The 21,125-nt window shown below is 37.0% G+C and overlaps 1 protein-coding gene across 4 annotated transcripts; it reads right to left on the bottom strand.

Annotated features, from left to right (window-relative positions):
* Window positions 1-342: 342 nt before the first annotated feature.
* Window positions 343-20,636, bottom strand: septin3 (septin 3). Of its 4 annotated transcripts, XM_089132019.1 has the most exons (12): window positions 18,382-20,636; window positions 17,811-18,233; window positions 15,760-17,270; window positions 10,730-10,969; window positions 10,509-10,637; window positions 7,511-7,592; window positions 6,308-6,445; window positions 4,466-4,583; window positions 4,285-4,380; window positions 4,095-4,191; window positions 2,585-2,636; window positions 343-1,574 (listed from the first exon to the last, which is right to left on the bottom strand). In XM_089132019.1, the coding sequence occupies exons 2-12, from the start codon at window positions 18,215-18,217 to the stop codon at window positions 1,439-1,441; spliced, it is 3,006 nt and encodes a 1,001-aa protein (XP_088988145.1). In that variant the 5' UTR covers window positions 18,218-18,233; window positions 18,382-20,636; the 3' UTR covers window positions 343-1,438. The 4 variants fall into 4 exon arrangements, with proteins under 4 accessions (XP_088988145.1, XP_039543355.1, XP_039543348.1 ...); XM_039687421.2 differs by lacking the exons at window positions 15,760-17,270; window positions 17,811-18,233; window positions 18,382-20,636 and adding an exon at window positions 13,692-13,802; XM_039687414.2 differs by lacking the exons at window positions 15,760-17,270; window positions 17,811-18,233; window positions 18,382-20,636 and adding an exon at window positions 12,476-12,698.
* Between the last annotated feature and the right edge of the window lie 489 nt (window positions 20,637-21,125).

Raw genomic sequence — 21,125 nt, forward strand, 5'->3', positions numbered from 1 at the left:
CAAACCTAGTTACAGCGTTTTACACTCAGGCAGGCACCAGTCATACAACAAAACAAGAATTCGGATGGACTAAGAAAATACTGTGTGAACTGAATACAGTAAACTGATGTGTTGTTACGATTCAGCACTTCGCCACCCAGTGGGCTTTGTGAATACTGACGTAAATGTAGTCTTTTGTTATACAGTTCCCCCTACAGACAAAATACGAGATGACAGTCTTCTTTCCGTTTCTGTTTGGAAACAAATAACTGTCTTTCTTTTCTGTATATGTAACTGTGTATAAAAATAGAAAGACAACTGGTAAAAGTATAGTTTTTAGATGTGAAAAAAAAAAGTCAAGACAACCATGCCAACCATGTTTATTAAATCAAAACACAATAAATAAAACATAAATACAATATAAATAATTTTCATAATTACTGTTCAAATGTGTTTTATTATTCCACACCAGCATTGATTAAATGTGATATGAAAACAGTGAACTGATTTAAGATCAGTATGAATCTCTAAGATTCCAACATAATGTGTATAAATCTGTGCAGAGATCGTGGGAGTGTTATTGTGATAGTAAATGTAAAAGTAATTACACACAATTGAAAATATTGGCACACATGGGATATTAAAAAGAAACTTACATCACATAAGAGACAGAAATCACTTTTACCATATGCGAAATGATGAGAAAGCTTTGTTAAACGCAACCTTTCTACTCATTCACACCAACAGACACGCATACAAAATGTGCTGAAGAAAAACTTCTTGATTTGTAAAAGGAACTGATCATTTTTAATCAGTGTTCTTTCAGTATCTTCCTGAATTGGCCACTGGAAAGCAACGTAAACGCACTAGTTTAAATTGTTGCAGTCATCTGTATACTTCAATGGTCACTTCAGAGTCCTCTGAGACTTCCTTTGGCAGAGATACACAGCAAAGATAAAAAAGTACTTAGAGAAACACTGCTGTACCCAAAGAGAGGACACTTATTAAAACACTTTGCAAGTTAAGATTTAGTAGGCTAATTCATGTTCAATTGAAACAGGTACTAAAAGTGTGCTAAATGTTTTAATAGATAAGGCCCGTTGAGTAAGCTGCAGATTGCAGTGGCAGTGCAATCCCCCTTCTAACTAAATCAAACTGCTCAAATGTGTCTAACAGAGGTTGCAGTGGAGGACGGAGGACAAGACACGATTATCACGAGCAATCTCGCTCGCTAATGTCAGCATAGTGAGCAACTGGGGAACACTTTTTCCAAATTTTCAAAGGTTGTGACAAGAGATGACGACAAGTTCCACAAAGGGTTAAAAGGAGCATAAAGACAAAACCTCCACAGCGATGAGATCTTCTGAGCATGCACAGCTGAATTATTACAAGATGAATCTATGTCTTCTCTCACATCCTTACTATACTGCTCGTTGGATATTTTTTTTCTTGTTCTTCTTCACAGGTTGCTTTCTTGCGTGTCATGGCCAGAGGAGTTGATGGGATGCAGACCTCCGTTATCGTTGAGCCTCTTGGCACGGTACGTCTCGTATTGGATGTTATGAGTGACCTCCTTCAGGTCCTGGAGGTGAGACCTGAGTATATGAAAACATAATTAGTGTCGAGTGTTTTTGGTAATATTTCATAAAGATTGAAAACATACAATATATATTTTTTTATATTAAGAATGCAATAAACACACAAATATATATATATATATATATATATATATATATATATATATATTAGGGCTGTCAAGCGATTAATCGCAATTAATCGCATCCAAAATAAAAGTTTGTGTTTACATAATATATGTGGGTGCACTGTGTATAATTATTTATATATATATATATATATATATATATATTAACACACACATGCTTGTATATATTTAAGAAATATTTTCATGTATATACTGTATATAGATTTATATATAATTTATATTATATATAAATCTAAATATTTTATAAATATACATGCATGTGTATTTTTTATTTATATGAATACAAAATAATTATACACAGTGCACCCACATATATTTTGTAAACATAAACTTTTATTTTGGATGCGATTAATCACGATGAATCGTTTGACAGCCCTAATATATATATATATATATATATATTAGCATTTATACACTAGGCTACTGTTCAAAATTTAGGGAATACTATGATTTTTAATAGTTTTTGGAAGTCATCTCTTATGCTCACCAAGGCTGCATTTATATGATCAAAATTAATTAAAAATATATATATTGTAAATGTATTCCTGTTATGTCAAAGCTGAATTTTCAGCACCATTACTCCAGTCTTTAGTGTCACATGATCCTTCAGAAATCATTCTGATATGATTTTCAAGAAACATTTCTTATTTTTATCAATGTTGAATAGAGTAGAAAGTTCAGAATAACAGTATTTATTATAAATACAAATCTCCTGTAACATTTTTATTGTTTTTACTGTCACTTTTGATCAATTTAATGCTTCCTTGCTGAATATTAATATCTTTAAAAAAACACACACACTTACTGACCCCAAACTTTTGAACAGTAGTAAATACAATAAACTATTAAGATCACTATAACAAATAAAGTTGCATACATCACCTAATCATGAAATCACGAAGTAAGGAGAATTCGCAGTGGTTTGGGTTTTCAACTACAGGGACGGGGAAAAAAAAAAAACTTGTATTGTCAGAAACATGCACCAACACAGCAATATAGTGTACACAACTACAAATGGTAAAATGTGTCATCTGTAGAAAAAAAAGTGATTAAAATGCCTCGTGTTCACATATGTGTATTATTTGTGCAAGCTAAAACATAATCCTCTTGGAAGCATTTTCAGTCCATGTTTTGAGTGAAACATAATCTGATTTTCTTCTGGGACTATAATACATAGAAAATTACCCAAATATTGTAGGTGATGTGCAAACTCTGTTCACATGTAGTTGGGTTCAGTAGGGTCACATTGGAAATCTGTCATTCAAAGTTTAATTTGAAACCCGAAAACAAACGAACTTCAAGCAAATTTGAAACAAATTTTATGGAAAATTCCTTCAGAAATATTAAGTGGTGGGAGCTTTTAATGTTGTTTATATGTCTATGTGGTGTTTTTAATCTGCTTTAAGACAAACCAATTCTCAAGTCAACACCATTGCTGAGTATTTTCTCCTTAAAACTGCAGTGAACCAAAGACAGTCTCAAAAGCGTGGTTTGAAATTGCTAGTGTTTCTGACATCACAAACTACCTTTTAACCTACATCAACGCGTGATGGTGTGAGTGAGTGGAGGTGGGGCTAATTAGCATTTTCATAGAACTACTAAATGAGGCTAGAGTGTGTTATATCCAACCTATTTTAATGCATGAAGTTTTTTTTTTCAAGGAAAACACTTTTAAATATGTAATTTTGGTGATCAAAGATGAGTTTTAAGGGATAAAAGTATTGACTACAGGGGGACTTTAAAGGGATACTTCACTTTTTTTGGAAATAGGCTCATTTTACAAGTCCCTCAGAGTTAAATAGTTGGGTTTTAACATTTTCGAATCAATTCAGCTGATTTTCTGATATTTAGAAGAATATCAGTAATCAGACAGTTTCCGGTCTCATTGACTTCCATAGTAGGAAAAAATATACTATGGAAGTCAATGAGACCAGAAACTGTCTGGTTACTGATATTCTTCTAAACATCAAAAAATCAGCTGAATGGATTAGAAAACGGTAAAACCCAACTGTTTAACTCTGAGGGAGTTGTAAAATGAGCCTATTTCCAAAAAAAGTGGAGTATCCCTTTAAGATTCTGCACTATTTCTATTTTACTAATCAAATAAGCAAGTTTTTAATTGATCAAGTGACGTTTGATCATCACGTTTCAACTGTAAAACGTGTAAATCGTTCAATTAAGCTATTACAAACTTTTAAAATAGGGTTATTATGTGTATTTACATGAGGGGTCCGAGGGTGTATGGCACTTTGATTAATTAGGAAACTTAAAAATGTCACTTTAATCGAACAGAAATAAATATTATTGGCATAGTGACACTAACAGACCATTTTTATCTTAGAAATATGCGTATAAAAGAAAAATAACACCGCAAACACTTCTGCCCACTCACCCTCCACCACTCCCCAGGGTGTCTTCCTCCCTAAAACTCGTTTCCCATTGACCTGGTATTCTTTATCACTTCCCACCACGGCAAAGGGCATTGTCTCCTGTAATGGGACAAACATAATGTGAAAAAAAATTGACCAACAGATGAGAGCGTCCAAAGAGATAAAAAAAGAAAACAGCATGCAAGATCTTACCCTGATCTTATCATTATCACTCTTATCCTCCGTGTCCTCATCAAACTCTTTCTGCGGATAACACTCGATCCCACACGCTTCCAGCTCCTTCCTCACCTGCAAGGGAGTATGGTGAACTCTAGTTAATCGGTGTGACTGACTTGATTATGAATCACCCTGTGAATCCGTCTTTCATCCTCACCCTTTGTTTAAATTCAATTTTCTCTTCAAGAGTGAGTGTGTCCGATTTGGCAATGACAGGAATGACGTTGACCACACGACTCAGATGTTTCATGAACTCAATATCCAACTGGCGAAGCCTGAGAAGGGGAAATAAGGGAGAAGATATATGATTAATAGAGTGATATAATCTTATAACCGGGACACTGGTCTGCCTAAGGTTCACGGTTTGACTACTGTTAAGCATTCAGAAGCTTACTGGCTGAATGTGGTCTTAAATCACCACAGCGGCTTGTTTTAATTACCAAACCTGCAACGGGAAGCATTTTTTCAATTACTGACAAATAATAGAAAGAATTCTGAGAGATGCGACTACTCTGAAGAAGCACACAGAAATCCAGATGTCTTATTGCTGTCTTCTAGAGACCAGTTTAGTCAATTACAGTTTGAACTATATAAGAAATACGTGAGCTGATTCAGTATGTGATTAGATGCTCTTATGAGAAAGACGTGCACTTAATTGTATTGAATGCGCACTTGTAAAGTACTTCAAATTTGTAAAAAAGTGAATTTGCAGATAATATGATATGAATTAAATGAAGGCCATTTAAGTGTATTTAAAGAGAGCACACTTTCATGGCTATATTTCTTAACACTTATGTACACTTTTAAAAATCACACTGTCAATAATGTCAAAATAAAAGATTTAAATGACATTTTAAATGCTCTTCATCATGCTTTAAAGCAAACTTACTTTGATATGTTGGCTGACATACTATAAAGCACAATGTACTTGATTATAATTTGAATTGTAGCTTGTTATTCAATATTGCATTTAAAGTTAATATTTTAATCCCCGGTTAATCCCCGGTTTCACAGACAAAACTTAAGCCTGGTCCCTGACTAAAATGCAAGTTTTAATTGTTTTAACTGAAAGCAACTTGCACTGGAATGTCTTAAAACATGACATATCTTAAAATATGTAGGGCTGTAAAACGATTAATCGCATTCAAAATAAAAGTTTCCAAAATTAAAACTTTTATTTTGGATGTGATTAATCGTTTGACAGCCCTATATATTTTAAGATAAGTCATGTTTTAAGACATTAGAGTGCAATCCAAAATAAAAGTTTGTGTTTACATGTAAACACAAACTTTTATTTTGGATGTGATTAATCGCGATTAATCGTTTGACAGTCCTATATATTTTAAGATATGTCATGTTTTGAGACATTCCAGTGCAATCCAAAATAAAAGTTTGTAAATAAAAGTTTGTGTTTACATGTAAACACAAACTTTTATTTTGGATGCGATTAATCGCGATTAATCGTTTGACAGCCCTAGTAATATGTAATATTGTTTTGTCTCAAAGTGCAGTTTTTTCTAAGGTATGTTTATAAAAGCTACTTAAATGTTTTAATTGAACTAAAGCCTAATCCTGGCTTAATCTAAGCCCTGTCTGTGACACCAGGCCTTCATTACAAAGGTGTAATTAAAATATATACATGACATACAAGTTTCAATAGAAATGACATTACATTATTATTTTTTTGTTTATCATTTATGCTTGTCAGTACATTCGGCAATTCGCTTTAACCATATATAAAAGCAATAGAACTAATTATGAAATTAAAGATGTACTCTTAAATTCAACTAATTGCATTTGATATGAATGTAAACTATAATGTACTTTCATTTAATTGCAAATAACATGCAATTAAGTGTCTAAAAACATTACATTGAGTTTGAACTTAAGTATTATTTCTGTAATAGGGTATCTTTTTAAAAAGTATGCGTATGCATAAGTGTACACACTATGTGAGCTGTTTTACATATGTGAGCTAAAGTAAAATGTGTAAACTCACGAGTGTCCAGTTGGGGATATGAAGTACAAGCAGCAGTGCACTCGGGTGTCAGGGATGCGTTTCTTGCGAGCAATGTTGACTTCTTCCTTTAAAAACTTCTCATATTGTTCATTGATGTATTTGGATATGGGCTCCCAGCTAAGAACAAACAGGAACGAATCAACAGTGTGGGATGTGGAGAGTTGTGTTAGAGTACATGAAAAGGAAATGGAAGCACATGAAGAAAAACAGACTTTCTTTGTGAAAGGCAGTAAAAAAACAACAGTGTTAAAGTTTTAGGTATGCTTCGTTTAATCATGAATGAAATGTTTTTCATTGTCATGACAGTCACCAACAGAAGATTCAACCCCCAACGCAACAGCGTTTTGTCTGAGGCATTTAAATGACAGAAAGTACTGTGTTGCTTTACGGAGACCCTTGGATCTGTGATTGCTGGGGGCGAGCTGCCAAACCACACTCACATTTGGCATCTCTACCAACAATCAACATCTTGTCTCAGGAAATTAAATCTGGAAGTCGAAACACTGACCCTCACACTTTGAATGTTTTGGATGCCAGTTACTAGTGGCTGACACAAATGCATGTCCTCAGTTTCTCCGATGCAGTGATGGCATTTTGGATCATTTGCAAAAACTCAATTGATTGAAAATAGCTATGAGTCCTCTGGATTTAAAGGGATACTTCACGTCTGGAAAGATGAATGTGTATTTAAAATGGGTCACATATATTTTTGAATTTGGAGCTTTCTAGACTGAGTAAAGCCAGAAATGTATTTTTGGCTTATGTAGATGAAAGACAACAACTCCCAGAATGCACTTGCTTCACTGCCCTATAAGGCCACGCCTACCGGTAACAGAGCGCAGTAGTTAAACAACAAGTCTAGGCTACTAGTGAGTCTCCCCGAAAATGTGTTTCAAGATCGCTCAAAATGTCCGGGATTCGGCTTTTGCGTTCTACAGTCGCCATTCGTTTATGTTTACGTTGTCTTTAGCCTCTGGCCAAAAAATCCTCCGATGACGCACAATGACGATTTTTGCATCATCGGAGGATTTTTTCCAGACAAAAAATACATAAATCTCTCGTCTCAGGGGGATATGAGGGTGGAAAGCATGGAAATTCGAAAATACTACAGGTTTTCTACTAATACAAAGCTTAATGCTAAATCCTGAAGTATCGCTTTAACAGAAATCACACAATACTCACCAATTATCATTGTTGATTTGGTCCCCAAAGCCTGGTGTATCAACGACTGTTAACTTCATCTTCACCCCTCCTTCCTCAATCACTGCAAAATCAACATTTATCAGAGCTACAAATGCAGAATGTAAGATTACAGTGATTGTTTCTGTTTAAATACCAGAGTATAATATGGGATCAGACGGGATACAGTGGTTCAATGTCACAAGATAACCTCCATTATTTTGTCCATACAATGAAAGTTCCAATGTTTTGCATTATATGGACAAAAAAAAAAAAAAAAAAAGAAAGGATAGTTGACCCAAATATGAAAATTCTGTCATCATTTACTCACCCTCATGTCGTTCCAATCCTATAAGACTTTGGTTAATCTTCCAAACACAAATATCTGAGAGGATTTGGTAGGTTTCTTTGAGGGGTTTCTCTCCCTCTATTGAAAGTACTGGTAACCAAAACTTGGCTATGTTTACACGGTCAGTTTTTGGGGTTGGCAACCTCATTTACTTAAAGGTGTGAGTCTCGAAATGTCCGGTTCACACATGCAACATTAGTCAAGCGCGTATTTTCTTACCAGTAACCAAAGCGACAGTGACCAAAATATCAAAGAGGGCGACGTCCATAAAACTGAAAGGTCATCTCACTTGATAAGACACGAGTCCAATCGAGCAACGAGTTCATACATTAAATCTTCATTAACTGATAGCAGCTTTTACATCTGGGTGGAGAGCAGTATTTGGGTCGCACGCACAACACAAAACTGACGTGAGCGGCTCCGGTGGAGAACAGTGACTGGATTTAGAACCTTCAGAGGCTCATATCATCGTTGTAAGTTACTGAAAGCAAAACCATACACCAAAAAAAAGAAAAAACGCAATACACGACACATACATGCATTTGTGCACTATCTATGTGTTTATCATTGATTAGATGTAAATAAAAGCCTAAATTGAGACTTCGCTAAGCCACGCCAGAAAACCGTCACAATCGTGTCTTAGCAACCGTAACTAGGAGCGGGAGGTTTGGCAAGCTTTCGAGCGAGGGAAACATGCCAAAGCATTGTTCAAATCTGATACCCGGTATCCTAAAAGTTTGGACAGGGAAGTGGATTTTTTTTTCCTTCCCGAAAATCTAAAAGCCGCGGGGAGAAATGATGGGCGTGATCAAGCAGTGTGGGAGACCCATTCACAACTAAATGTCGACAGGATTAACAAAAACGCCCATTGCTTGGAAATATTGACGGTTCTTTGTCCATAATGCATATATTTTAACGTGAAATAAGACGATTAAAGACAAGACGGAGGCTCACTGACATACTTTAAAATATATTTCAGCATTTTGTTAATCGACGGCCTACTAAGTAACTTTAACCCAATCCGATCGCGGCTCTCCCAGTGTTAGTGTTATTCCACAAGATTTATGGATAAACAGTTTGATTTATAATTAATTGGATTATTTTCTCATTTTACATACCCTGCTGTGTACGAACATCTATGTTCCTCAATTTGTGTGTTTCCCATTTGAATAGTCAGCATATGAGGCGCTGCTTGCGCTGGGACTAATTTATAGGCTTTAGTTTCAATTTTTAAGAAATTATTCTCTAATCGGTTGCATATTATGTCGTGGATATATCCGTCAAATGGAATACTGCAGTCACACGTTCGCCAAAAATGACTAGATATCTGATTGGGAATGTCTGACACCGGTGCATACACACTGTAATAGATGTGCCAGCCGCGAAAGCTTGACAGGCGTAGCAACAGTAACTAGGGAGGGCGGGGTTTTAGCGAATCTGTTGCATCCTATGGTTGCATCTCTTCACAAGACTTGGATTAAACCACTTGTTTTTACAATTCATTTAGGAGCTTCTAGAAGCTTTAGTTACCTTGAATTTCAATGTAGAGACAGAAACCTCTCATGTTTCATTAAAAGTAGCTTACTTTGTGTTTCAAAGATTACCCAAAGTTTTATGGATTTTGAATAAGTACATTTTGACAGAATGTTTGGATGAACTATCCCTTTAAAAATGTCTCCTATTGTGTTCCACAGTAGAAAGTCATACAGGTGTGGAACAACATGAAGGTGAGTAAATAACACAGGTGTCATTTTCGGGTGAACTATACTGTTTATCCAGACTCAATGTAGTTTTGATTTAAAATATTTGCACCTGATTTCTAATGACTTCCATTTAACACAATCTACAGAACAATATCACACATCGGTCTACACAAGGTTAAAACATGATTACATATAAGTGCCTTTTTCTAAACACCATTTGGGTGCATATGGTATCATTTAGTTTGCCAGCTGTTCACCTATCTGACCTCCTGACTTACCCTGGGCACATACACACATCTTACTCCTGGGCACATACACACATATTACTCCTGGGCACATACACACATCTTACTTACGCACCGTACACACTAAAGGTCACCACTGTGCTCCAGTTCCTGGTGTATTGATTAAAATGAGCAGACACTAATTGAGTCTTTCTTAATTAGCCCATTCTGTCCGGTAAATGGTCTGTTTTATAGCAAACTGCAGCTAAAAGCCAAAGGCCCCTCAAGGCAAGTCATTTAAGTCGGCGGCCATCTTTGATACGCCTATCGTACAGCTATTTCAGTCATGCAAACACTAAATGGGAAAACATCAAATTCTCTATACTGTAGCTGTTCACCAAGCATATGATTAAATTTCCTCTTTGAAATCACCAATGAAATCTGACAACAACCGTCTCATACATTTTGTTTCTAGATGGTCAAATCATGACAAAATTTTTCAGGCTGGACCAACCATTGCACATGCGGTATATAAGCGCACGTCTCAGAACACAGAGCAAACTGAGCTTCTAAAGGCAGCTGCAGTGGCACAATGATTTTACCAATTGGCGATTGGCTCTTTTATTTAGCAATAGCAATATGAGTGCATTGTCTTTGTATATCTAAAGTCCTTACTGACTGAGACACTGTTACATGTTTAGAAGTCATGATCAATATTCTCTTACCATGCGAGACAGATTTAATCTCAACAGTCTTCGGAATCTTGTCATCACGACTCCAGCTTGCGCTCCTCCTGCTCACCTGTGACTTAAAGAGAGTATTCACTAAAGTGGACTTCCCAAGACCACTCTGACCTGGAGAGAGAAAGCGAGGAGGAATGGTAAGAAACGGTCACTCGGGAAGAACTACTGGATTAAAACAGAAACTTAATCACTCTCCCACCCACCAACCACCATAATGTTGAAGTCAAAGCCTGTCTTCATGGTTTTCTTCCGCATCTGCTCGATGATGGTGTCTATACCGATGTATCCAAGCAATGCAGATCCTCGACCTGACCCTTGACCTTCACCCCCTGTTCCTTGGGGTGAAGGCAAAAAGGGAGTGCCAGAAGGTGGTGCCACATGAGAGGGCTTGGCTGGGACGACAGGTTTAGGTCTCACTTCAGGGGGCACAGTTTCTGACATGTCTGTGTGAAAGAATCAACATTCAATACATTTAATCAGGCTAGGTGTTATTACACTATAAATCCGACACGACACCATGCCGTCCTTAACCCTAGCAAACTGTGCTTTGTCATGTGATCATATTTAAGGTGCTGCACATGAGAAAATTGATTCAAAGTACTTACATAGCAAGTACAATAAATTTTGTGTCAAATCATGAATCCACAGAAAAAAAAAAAAACATTGAATTTCCAATTTATACAACAATGCAAATTATTTGGCTAAAGATTAATCAAATTATTAGGATGTAAAGGAGACATTAAGCTTTACATCCAAAATGTACTATTACAAATCCTAAACTGTAAAAAAATATTGTTGGTTTAACTTAAAAAAGTAACTAACCTGGTTGCCTTAAAATTTTAAGTTCATTGAAATGAAAAAAATTGAGTTAATACAATGAAGGAGATTGATTTAATCATCAGAAACTCAAAATATTATGTAATCTGGTAATTAACTACGTAATTATTTAAATTGTTTTGACAAAAGAAAAAATGTGATTACAAATCATGAAATTTTTTTTTTTACAGTATTACTACCTTCAAATATCGTGAATTGTACACTTTTAAATGCAAAACATAAACTAAAATAGTTTTGTTTATATTAATATTATAATTGTAATTATTTATTTGAAATGAATTCAAATAATTGTATTTGAATGTAAGCGTATATAAAATATTCCGAACATTTTTAAATGTAAAAAAATATGCAGCAAAATACAGCTTAAAACAATTTTGTTGTTATGATGATATTATTTGAAATGTAAGTGGTATAACTACATTCAAATATTCTAAAAAATAAGACGTATTATAGTGTTGTTCACATTAATATCTAAATTAATATAATAATATAATAATATTCAGAAGCTGTATATGTTATGCTACTTTCAAATTACACTGTACAGCAGAAATCTTGAAATATAGGTTGAAGTCCTATTTCTTATTCCCTGGGCAATTTAAGTAAAAGGTGGCACAGTTTACCCCACTCTCCCCTACACTGTTTTGCATGGACAATATGTAGTTAATAAGAAACAACAGGATTAATTGGTGATAAGAACAAAGATTAGACAGTAAATAATTGGACTCAGAAAGACAAACACCTGTGTGTGCTATTTATTTCCCAGTCTATATAACACCATATGCCACAATAATAAGCAACAAATGAATTATTACAGAAGCACTCAACAAATTTCTTTATCGGATGAATCACCCACGGCTCGACCTTTCCCACGCACTATATGAACACAACAAGAGACATTTCCTTCAAGCGACTCTGCATGATGTGCGTCTTTCATGTAGAATGATATTAATATTACTCGCATTTTAAACGTCACTAGCAGTTTATACATTAGTATGTGAGTATGTTCATGGGTTCATGCACACACATTCTCCCGAATTGTTCGTGTATTTACCTCAAACGGATTCGAGTGATAACGAGTAGCCTAATTAAAGGGAAACACTCTTCCCACTTACCAATCCTTGTTTTTGTAGCGATCGCAGGATGTGTTTTATTCGCGTCCTTATCTGCCTTTCTCCGCGGTTTTACAGTCTTATTAAAGTAGGCTATAAGTAGACTAAGGCAGCAGTTAGGGAATGATCATGTGTTCAGGTTCACCTCTCTTCCTCTTTCTTTCACTCGGTCTCTCGCCTTTCTATTCGCAGCTCGATGCACCTCATTCCTTCCTCCACCCTTTTTTTTTTTTCGTTACCAAGGAAACTAACGGGAGACTGGGGGATGCAGCGCGCATGCTCAGTGCGCGGGTCGACCTGAATTAGGGATTCGGGTCGTTGGATGATATGATATTTGAGCGGCACTCTGATATTTAACTCATAGCCGTTTGTCTGTGTTTGTTTTAGCTAGTTTTCTACAGATTTATATAGGCCACTTTACTAAGCCTGATGTATCAAGCAGAAAATAAGGCTATTGTGATAATATGATTAATACGCTGATTTCGTCATTTTGAAATCGCTCCGGTGGGAAGAAAACCGGAAGTGTTGCCTTTATTCATAGAAGAGTCGCGAATGCGATGGCGTTTTTTTGTGTTTAATGTACAAATTTGTTATTCTAAAAATGCACATACATTTCTTTCATATTTTAGACTATATACAGTGAAATTTATACAATTATAAATACATTTTATATATATATATATATATATATATATATATATATTCTATTCAGAACGTAAAAAAGAAGCAGGGATGAAATATATACATATCCCATATTGGATATTAGCCTAACATCTAATAGTTTATATTGCGGCAGCAGATTCAGATTGGTAGTCCAAGACAATGTTGCCTCGCTTTCGATTTCAAAATGGCTGCTGTGTGAAGTCAGCGTACAAGATAAAACAATGCGACAGAATGTAGATTAGCCTACAACGGAACTCTTTAAGTAAAAAGTTTTTTTTTTTTAATGGCTCCAAAATAGGAGTTTATGGAGCAAAATAGTTCATAAACAAATAGCCTAACAACTATAACTATCCCATTCTGTCGACGTCATCAAGTCCTCTTATTTTCCAACTATCTTCTCCGTTCTATATTACTCATTCAATATTCTGAAATACATCAATTTATGCAAATACAATCTTTCATATTAACTTAAACTCACATTATACCACATGGTACAAAACAAAATTTTAATTTTGATTTGCACTTCTTATGTCATCAAAACTATAGGCCTACTCACATTTTACGCCTTTGTATTCCGGTGCCTGCTTGTCCCATGAGCTCCGTTCACATGTGGAGAGTTTGTGGCGTATACAGTGGCCACTGAAGTGCCGCGTCAATGTGGTTTCACCTCAAAACAGGGTTATCTCAATGTGTTTAGACAGGGCTGTGCTTGATGATAAGGCGGGCTCCCTATTTCGCATGCAACCATTTACAGTTTGTCCTTTCCCATCTATATTGTAAACACTCTGTATAGCCAACTCATGAATATTTGGGTTTAAAGGGTTCATATAGATACTGAGTCTTGAGCATATACCCTTTGCACAGTGACATCACAATCTAATCACATGATCCCAAAGAGATTTTCAATGGCTACTTAAAGGAGAACTCCAGTCAATTTTAACATTGAGCTCATTTTTTGTACATTTGGAGTGCTGTCAGAACAGACAAAAACATCAAAAATCGGTGTTGCCTACACTGTGTTATCCTCTTTTTAAAATTCATTTCGCACCCTGTTGACTTCAATGGGGTATGTTCTTTTAGCCTCTTAACATCTTTGATTTGTCATTACGAGTGCACAGCCATGTGCGTGGTGTTATTAAGTGGACCACGGTCAATCTGACTGCAGTAGATGTGAAAGAATAAAAAATTATGTTATTTCAGTCAGCTCACATACCTGTATTTACTTCCTGTTTTCGGTCAAAGTCCATAGTAGTCGATTGTCGAGTTTACGCGCGAGATCATTAGTGAATATCATCTCAAACCTAACACTGTGTGGTGTTCTGAGAATATCAGCTCAAATGAATTGTTCATCCGAATCAAATGTTGAACACACGGAGGAGGTTTGAGATGATATTCACTAATGATCACGCACGTGTGAGATCGACAATCAACTACTGTGGGCTTCGACCGAAAACAGGAGTGTTACCGAATTTTTAAATTGCCAAGTCTTAAACTTTCTTGACGATTCAACACTGCCCCGTCAACTGTCCCGAGCATAACGTTTTAGAGCCCGAACGATAAAGGATTTTGAAGGCCGATACGATACAAATATTTGTTGGTTTTAAAATCCGATATTCCGATATATCGGCTGATATTTATTTATTTATTTTTCCAGAAAACGCGCAACAAAACATTAACAGATTTCCCTAACATGAATTATTTGTAGTTATTTATGAGTTTTAACTAAAATAATATGATAATACATTTTAAAAAGAAACTTGTTTCTTTTATAGTCACAAAAGAACAGAGGAACATCAAAATATATTAAAGTTCTGATAAATAAAATAATAATTAGTCCCTACATTGCCTTATAAGCAACCTGCTACCAGCAGGTTGCAGGATGTGTGGCGCGTTATACACGAGTGTTGCCAACAGGGACGGTGTAGAGTGCCCTCTGGTGGACAAACTATACAACTCCAACACTCATGACATGGTTGAAGCATGTTTCGTCCGTTTTTATTTTATTTTTTAAATATTAATTTATCGGCCATTATAACTGCCGATACCGATAGTTTGGAAAATGCCTAATATCGGCCGATAATAATGTTTAATCTGGCTCTATAACGTTTGTTCATGTTCTCACAATTTGTTTCATAAAACTGCTACCAGCCAACTGGTGATTGACACCGTTTCATAAACTCTGCAACACAGGTTTTACTCGCATTTGGTGCCTGGCGAGTGTCCATTTTCCACCCTAGTAACACACACGCTGGTTAGGTCAGTGCTGTTCAGTGTTATGAGTGAGTTTTAAAACTTTCTATGCAATAAGGTGTTCTACTACGTGATTTTTTGATGCAGTTGCTACAGTGTTCTGGGTGGTTGGTTGTTTTCCTGAGCCACATAATTTGAGGTATCAATATGTATTGTGCACCTAAGTAAAATATTTCGGCTTATGGAGTTTCAAATCCCTATGAGAAGTACTAACTGTGACTCTCGCCCAAACATGTGCCACTAATGACTAGTTTAAGTCTTCCTATCTGACACATGATATTCTCCATGCTTAGATTGTTTATCTACTAAATTTACGTGAGGCTTCTAATGTATTCAATCCTAATGTAATTCCAGCAATTTGTCTTTGCACTTACCTGTAGACACGCATTCTTCAGGACAGGACTGTACATCAGCTCCACTCCTCATGTCTGCGACTACAGATGGCTGTACGGGTGGGGGGTCTTCTTGCTCTCTTAACCACGGGTGGTTTATTTCTCTAAATCTGTCACAATCTGTAGTATGAAGTGTGTGTTTGGGCTCTTGTCGTTGATCTAGAGTGAACGGACACTGCGCCATGCAATCACGTTTCTTGTCACCAAACTTATTATCGCGCTTTTCGTATAAACATACACCCCTGTATTTTCTTCCGAATCTGTAATCTTCATGCACGGACGCTTCGCTTGAAGAGGACTTGGGAGATTCTGAATCTGAAAGGTTGTGTCTATTTTGGGATGCATTTCTGACATCCCTCCCTGTGTTCGCTGTTTGGTTTGAGGAAGGTCTACTCCATGCCTGAGGAGTTTTGAAGTATGTCGGTCTACTGTCAGGTGTTCTTTTGATCATAGGTCTACAGATTCTGCTCAGCTGACCGCATTCGGTGAATGATCTGGGACTCTTCAAAGGGAACTGGAAGCCGCTCATTCGGCCGCACTGATCTGATGCATTATTGTTATGGGATGTGATGACGGAAGTCTCGGAAGCTGCGGACTGAGGCCTGATATTTGGTTTAGACTCTTGGTTGGACTCATTGGCATTGGTTTGATTGTGTTGAGAGTAGCTAATCACCATATTACTTTCATTAGATCCATCGTTGGTGGTGTTGCAGTCCTCTGAAGCTCGGCTTGATGAAACCAGTTCACTGTATTGCTTTGGAGAACTTCCATTTTTCAGGCTTGATGTATCTTTAGGTGATGAGGCTGGTTTTGTTGATTTTTTGTAGAGTTGTGGGTGGTTTTGAGGTTTCTGACGCATCATGGTAGGTCTTTTTATCTGTGTGGCTGCCCCACAAATTATCTTTGAACGAACGGGCTGTTGTAACTTTTCTGAAACAGCAGGATGTCCATCGCTCTGAATTTTTGGGTTGTTCTCTTCACTGCTTCCCTTGATCTTCTCCAGATTAGACACGTGGGCAGTAGAGTTTATAATCCTCCCTGTTTTAATCAATCCAAGCCGGATTCGAACTAAAGTAGGGTCCTGGGATTGCCTCTTCTTTTGAGAGCCTGCTAAATTTTGTGGTCTGCTTTCCCCTTTTTCAACATGTCTGAGGTTTTTAGGGCTTATGCTCACAAACGTTGGAGGCTTGGCAACTTCCCTGAAACAGACGTTCGAAGTTTGTTTTAGTTTATCTTGCCGTTGAGGTTTGAGTGAATCTTGTTGTTGGCCAGTTTGCTTTTTTTGACCCCTCGTGTTGGTTATGGGGATTGATTTGACGCTTCTCTCAGTGGATGAAATGGGTGAAAATCGAGATATTTTGCTGTCTGGCCATGTTTTACCATGTATATTGGCAGAATGTAATGGATCTTTAATTGTAGTCTCTATTTGAGAAATGGTCTTGACTGTCTTCAATTGTGATGAATTCAGAGATGTATCCACTTTATTGATGATGCTTTAGAACAAAGAACAATGGAAGGATGGATGAGTATTATTAGGTTTGATCAACAAAATGAAGTAACTTTTTATCCAACTTTTCAACGGGGTAAAATATTGTAAAATTAAAGACATTAGCAAATATGTAATGTTTGGAAATTAAGGTCCCTTCACACTTCGTTTTCGCCATTTGGTGGCTACACTGTAAAAAACACCTACACTGTAAAAAAGTAAACCGTAATTTTTACGTAATTTTGCCAGAACTTTAGCAATCAACTGTAGCAAGGTTATTGGTTTACACACTAAACTTAAAATTTACAGTAATAAACCATATTTCATTATCTGATATAATATTAATTTACCAACCTATTTAAATATTGACATGTTTTGTACCATTGGAACAGACTGAAAATCAACAATCACCCATGATCAATCAAAGCTCTTCACAAATAGTCTTCCATAAGAAGGTTAATACTTATGTAAAGAAGCTGCACAGTCTTGTTCACACAAATTTGGTGCTCCTTAGCATCAAAAAACATTTCTATTGAGATTAACATACCTGGTTGGAGAACTGTCAATCTGGTTCTCTTGTTTCACGCTTTGGCCGGTCTGACTGAAGGAGGAAATGTGGATGGGCTTTATTAAGACGACAGAGGGGGAAAGAGGCACAGGACAGGGGGACACTCTAGTGGGTGATGTAGATGGATCACATGTGGGACAAGGAGACAGACGAACAGGAGAGTAGGATGAAATAAAGTGAGACGATGGACTGAGACGAGAAGGAGGAGTGGATAAAGGTGAGAGACGGGAGGGAGAGGAGTTTGAGGTAACTGGACATGGTGAGAGACTGGAAGGGGAAGGATAAACAGGCTCAAGACTTGGAGAGAGTCTTGCTGAGGACAGAGAGGATGTGTTGAAGGAAAATCCTAACGTGTTTCCAGTCGGGTCTTGCTCACATGGGTTCATTGCAGTAAGACACAGCCTATGAGATTTCATGAAAAAGTTTGAGTAGGCTAACACAAAATATGTAGTACGTTGTTCAAAAGAACCATGACAAAAGTCTATTTTTCCATTGAATATACAGAAAAAGTGTACATCTAATTCTAAACGTGATATGTAATGTTACTGACCTGTGATCCTGAGGTCTGTTTACTGGACGAGAGAAGCGAGAGAATGAAGGGGGAAGAGTGTATCAGGAAATGGTGGGTCCTAGACTTACATTCCCTCCATTCTTCTCATCTGAAGCTCCACTGTCTCATTCACCCACTCTCTTCACATCATACTCGCTAAATGGCAGATTTTGTGAAACTCAAAAATCAAGTTTGTTTATTTCCAAGAAGGGGGAAAAACATTCTACAATTGTCCACTTCATTATCAATGACATTATTATATATGAATCTGATTGTCCAAAAAAATATTAACCAACAGTTTTATTCCAAGAAACATTGCATTCTGTAAATGAAAATCAGTGCAAATCTAGACGGTAAAGTTAAGAGACACAAAAGTATTCGCACATGAAAATATACAGACCTCGGATAAGAACAGTAGCACACAAATAAGCACTTAAAAACAGTGTTCTTTTTTTTCGTATTGGGCCGTTTACAAGACATCGTTTCAAATAAAAACTTAACAAAACTTCTATGTGTTTTGGCTGTTCATTCACACGACAACAGCGTTTTGAAGGACTGAAAACTTATTTGAAAAAGTATTTGAAAACAATACCGTTATCGTCTCTGTGTAAACAACAAAAACACACATTTATGAAAGTGTTGACATCATGCCGAGTTTATGTTCATAAGTCCCGCCCCTTCCGCTAACCCCGCTGGACCTCTAGGTTTAAAAATGATCAATGCAAGTGAATGAGAGAAAATTATTATTTTCTAATCCCATTTGAATTTTGCAATGAATGTGAACATACGTTGTCAGTGATTTTTTTATATAATTTTTCGTGTAAAGAATGCTACAATTTAGCGGGTAGAATTTTCATACGGTTAGACTTTGTGTGAGAGCACTTTGTGGACTACAACTCTTCCTGCTTTCGACGCATTTGATATACGTCACCACCACTAGCACACGGATCCCGCTAAACGAACCATTGTTTGAATGGTGACATTTGGAAACAAAACACGGGCATCTCGATCTAATTTCCTTAGATTATCGCACGTGGAGGTAAAATGTGTTATGCGGCGACGTCACATATGCGACGTGTAGTCTTTCTCGTTATGTCTATTCCACAACTGCTTGCCAAAGAATCATACAATACTGTCAAACTCGTTACATGAGAAATTATATAAAAAATTCACGGACAACATAACGGGATCAGAAAATAAGCATTTTCTCTCATTCACTTGCATTGACGCTTTTTCAACCTGGAGGTCCACTTGACTTCTTGCCACTTGAGGGACTTACCAGCTCTATAGGCGCATAGTGTTTCATAACACGTTCCTTGACATCGCCAACTACTGGCCTGGCATGCATGCATATTTCAACGCGTTCTCATCCTAGGACGTCATATAGTGACACTTTTAAAATTTTGTCTAAATCAGAAGCACATGGGACCCTTTAAAGTCAATATAACACACTTCGGTTATGTGTAGGTTTAGGTCTGGGGTAAGGTTAGGGTTAGACCACTAGAGGGCGCCTTCTACCCCCTATATATCTGCTTCTCACGCTAAAGGGTGCCATGTGCGTTGGATGTAGACGAAAGTCAAAAGTGTCAGTATATGATGCCTTGGGATGAGAACAGGCTGCATATTTCCATCATTATGGTGCCCAATGACAATTTTAGCACCCGATACATGACAGTCATGACCTGGAAACACTCCATCTTGTTTGATTATTGTATGTAATGTATTTTCACACAATACCACGCCACCCTTCACACTAATGTCAAGGTTGTTCCTCCAGTTTGGCGAAATGTCACTACAATTCATTCTAACGTTGACTTGTGTGGGAGGTTTGTGTGAGAACAATCACTGGATTTGATCAAATTTTGCAGGGCTGAAATCTTCATTTTGGGATTCTCTGATTTTGCATTTTGCATCCGTGTCTATTTTGTGGATATGCTGACACAAGTAAACATGTCAGCTGTACGATGCACTGCAACTTGACCAAAAATGATGCTAGAATAGCAATGTGTATTTTTACATTGGGCTGAACTTTACTATGCAACTGGTTTAATTTATCACCTGAAAACACGACACCGAGTTCAGTTTCCCACTGACCCAAGTTGAATTGCCATTATTGCAAATAATAATCATTGTAAATAATGGATTGACTTCTGTAGTTTTCCTCTGTAATCTGATTGCATATGACTAAAGAAAACACAATGGATTCTGATAAAGTGGCATCAATGCATGATTTGGCACAAACGTCCACACATGTCCCATCATAACAACGCATTGCTGTCGTCATCTCTGCTGTGTGTTTGAGCCAGCGGCTGGTGCCTCAGTGACTTGCTGCTCCACTTGTGGGCATCCTGAAGACCCGGCTCCAGAAAATACAGACACGCTCCAAAACCAGCCAGGACCAGGACTGAGACCAGCAGATAGACGGGGACGAACCAGTCCAGAAACATCCAAGACATCGTGTTGTCTCAAAAGTACGAGAGAAATGGATAAAATGAGAACACACCTGCATGATCCACATGGAAATATGACGCTATCGTCCCTCATTATTAACAGTGCAGCAGATTCACTTTACTCTACAGTACGCGTGTATGAAGTACAATGAAGATTAACTAATAAGTACATCAGCATGATAAGACATCAGCACATTTGTATCATGTGTCTACATACCTGTAGTCTTTCTTTGATCGTTTGTGAACTGGAACTGTAGCTTGGGGGTTAACCAGCTGCGGATCGAACCGTCTTAG

This window comes from Pimephales promelas, chromosome 6 (assembly GCF_988280905.1).
Source record: "Pimephales promelas chromosome 6, fPimPro1.hap1.1, whole genome shotgun sequence".
Classification (NCBI taxonomy): domain Eukaryota; kingdom Metazoa; phylum Chordata; class Actinopteri; order Cypriniformes; family Leuciscidae; genus Pimephales; species Pimephales promelas.

Excerpts from the sequence above, each read along its gene's own strand:
- septin3 (XM_089132019.1), bottom strand. The coding sequence starts at position 18,217 with ATGAACCCATGTGAGCAAGACCCGACTGGAAACACGTTAGGATTTTCC. Across the intron at positions 7,593-10,508 it reads GATTAAATCTGTCTCGCATG|TGATTGAGGAAGGAGGGGTG; the intron begins GTAAGAGAATAT and ends TTGATTTTGCAG. Across the intron at positions 2,637-4,094 it reads ACCCTGGGGAGTGGTGGAGG|TTGAAAACCCAAACCACTGC; the intron begins GTGAGTGGGCAG and ends CCGTCCCTGTAG.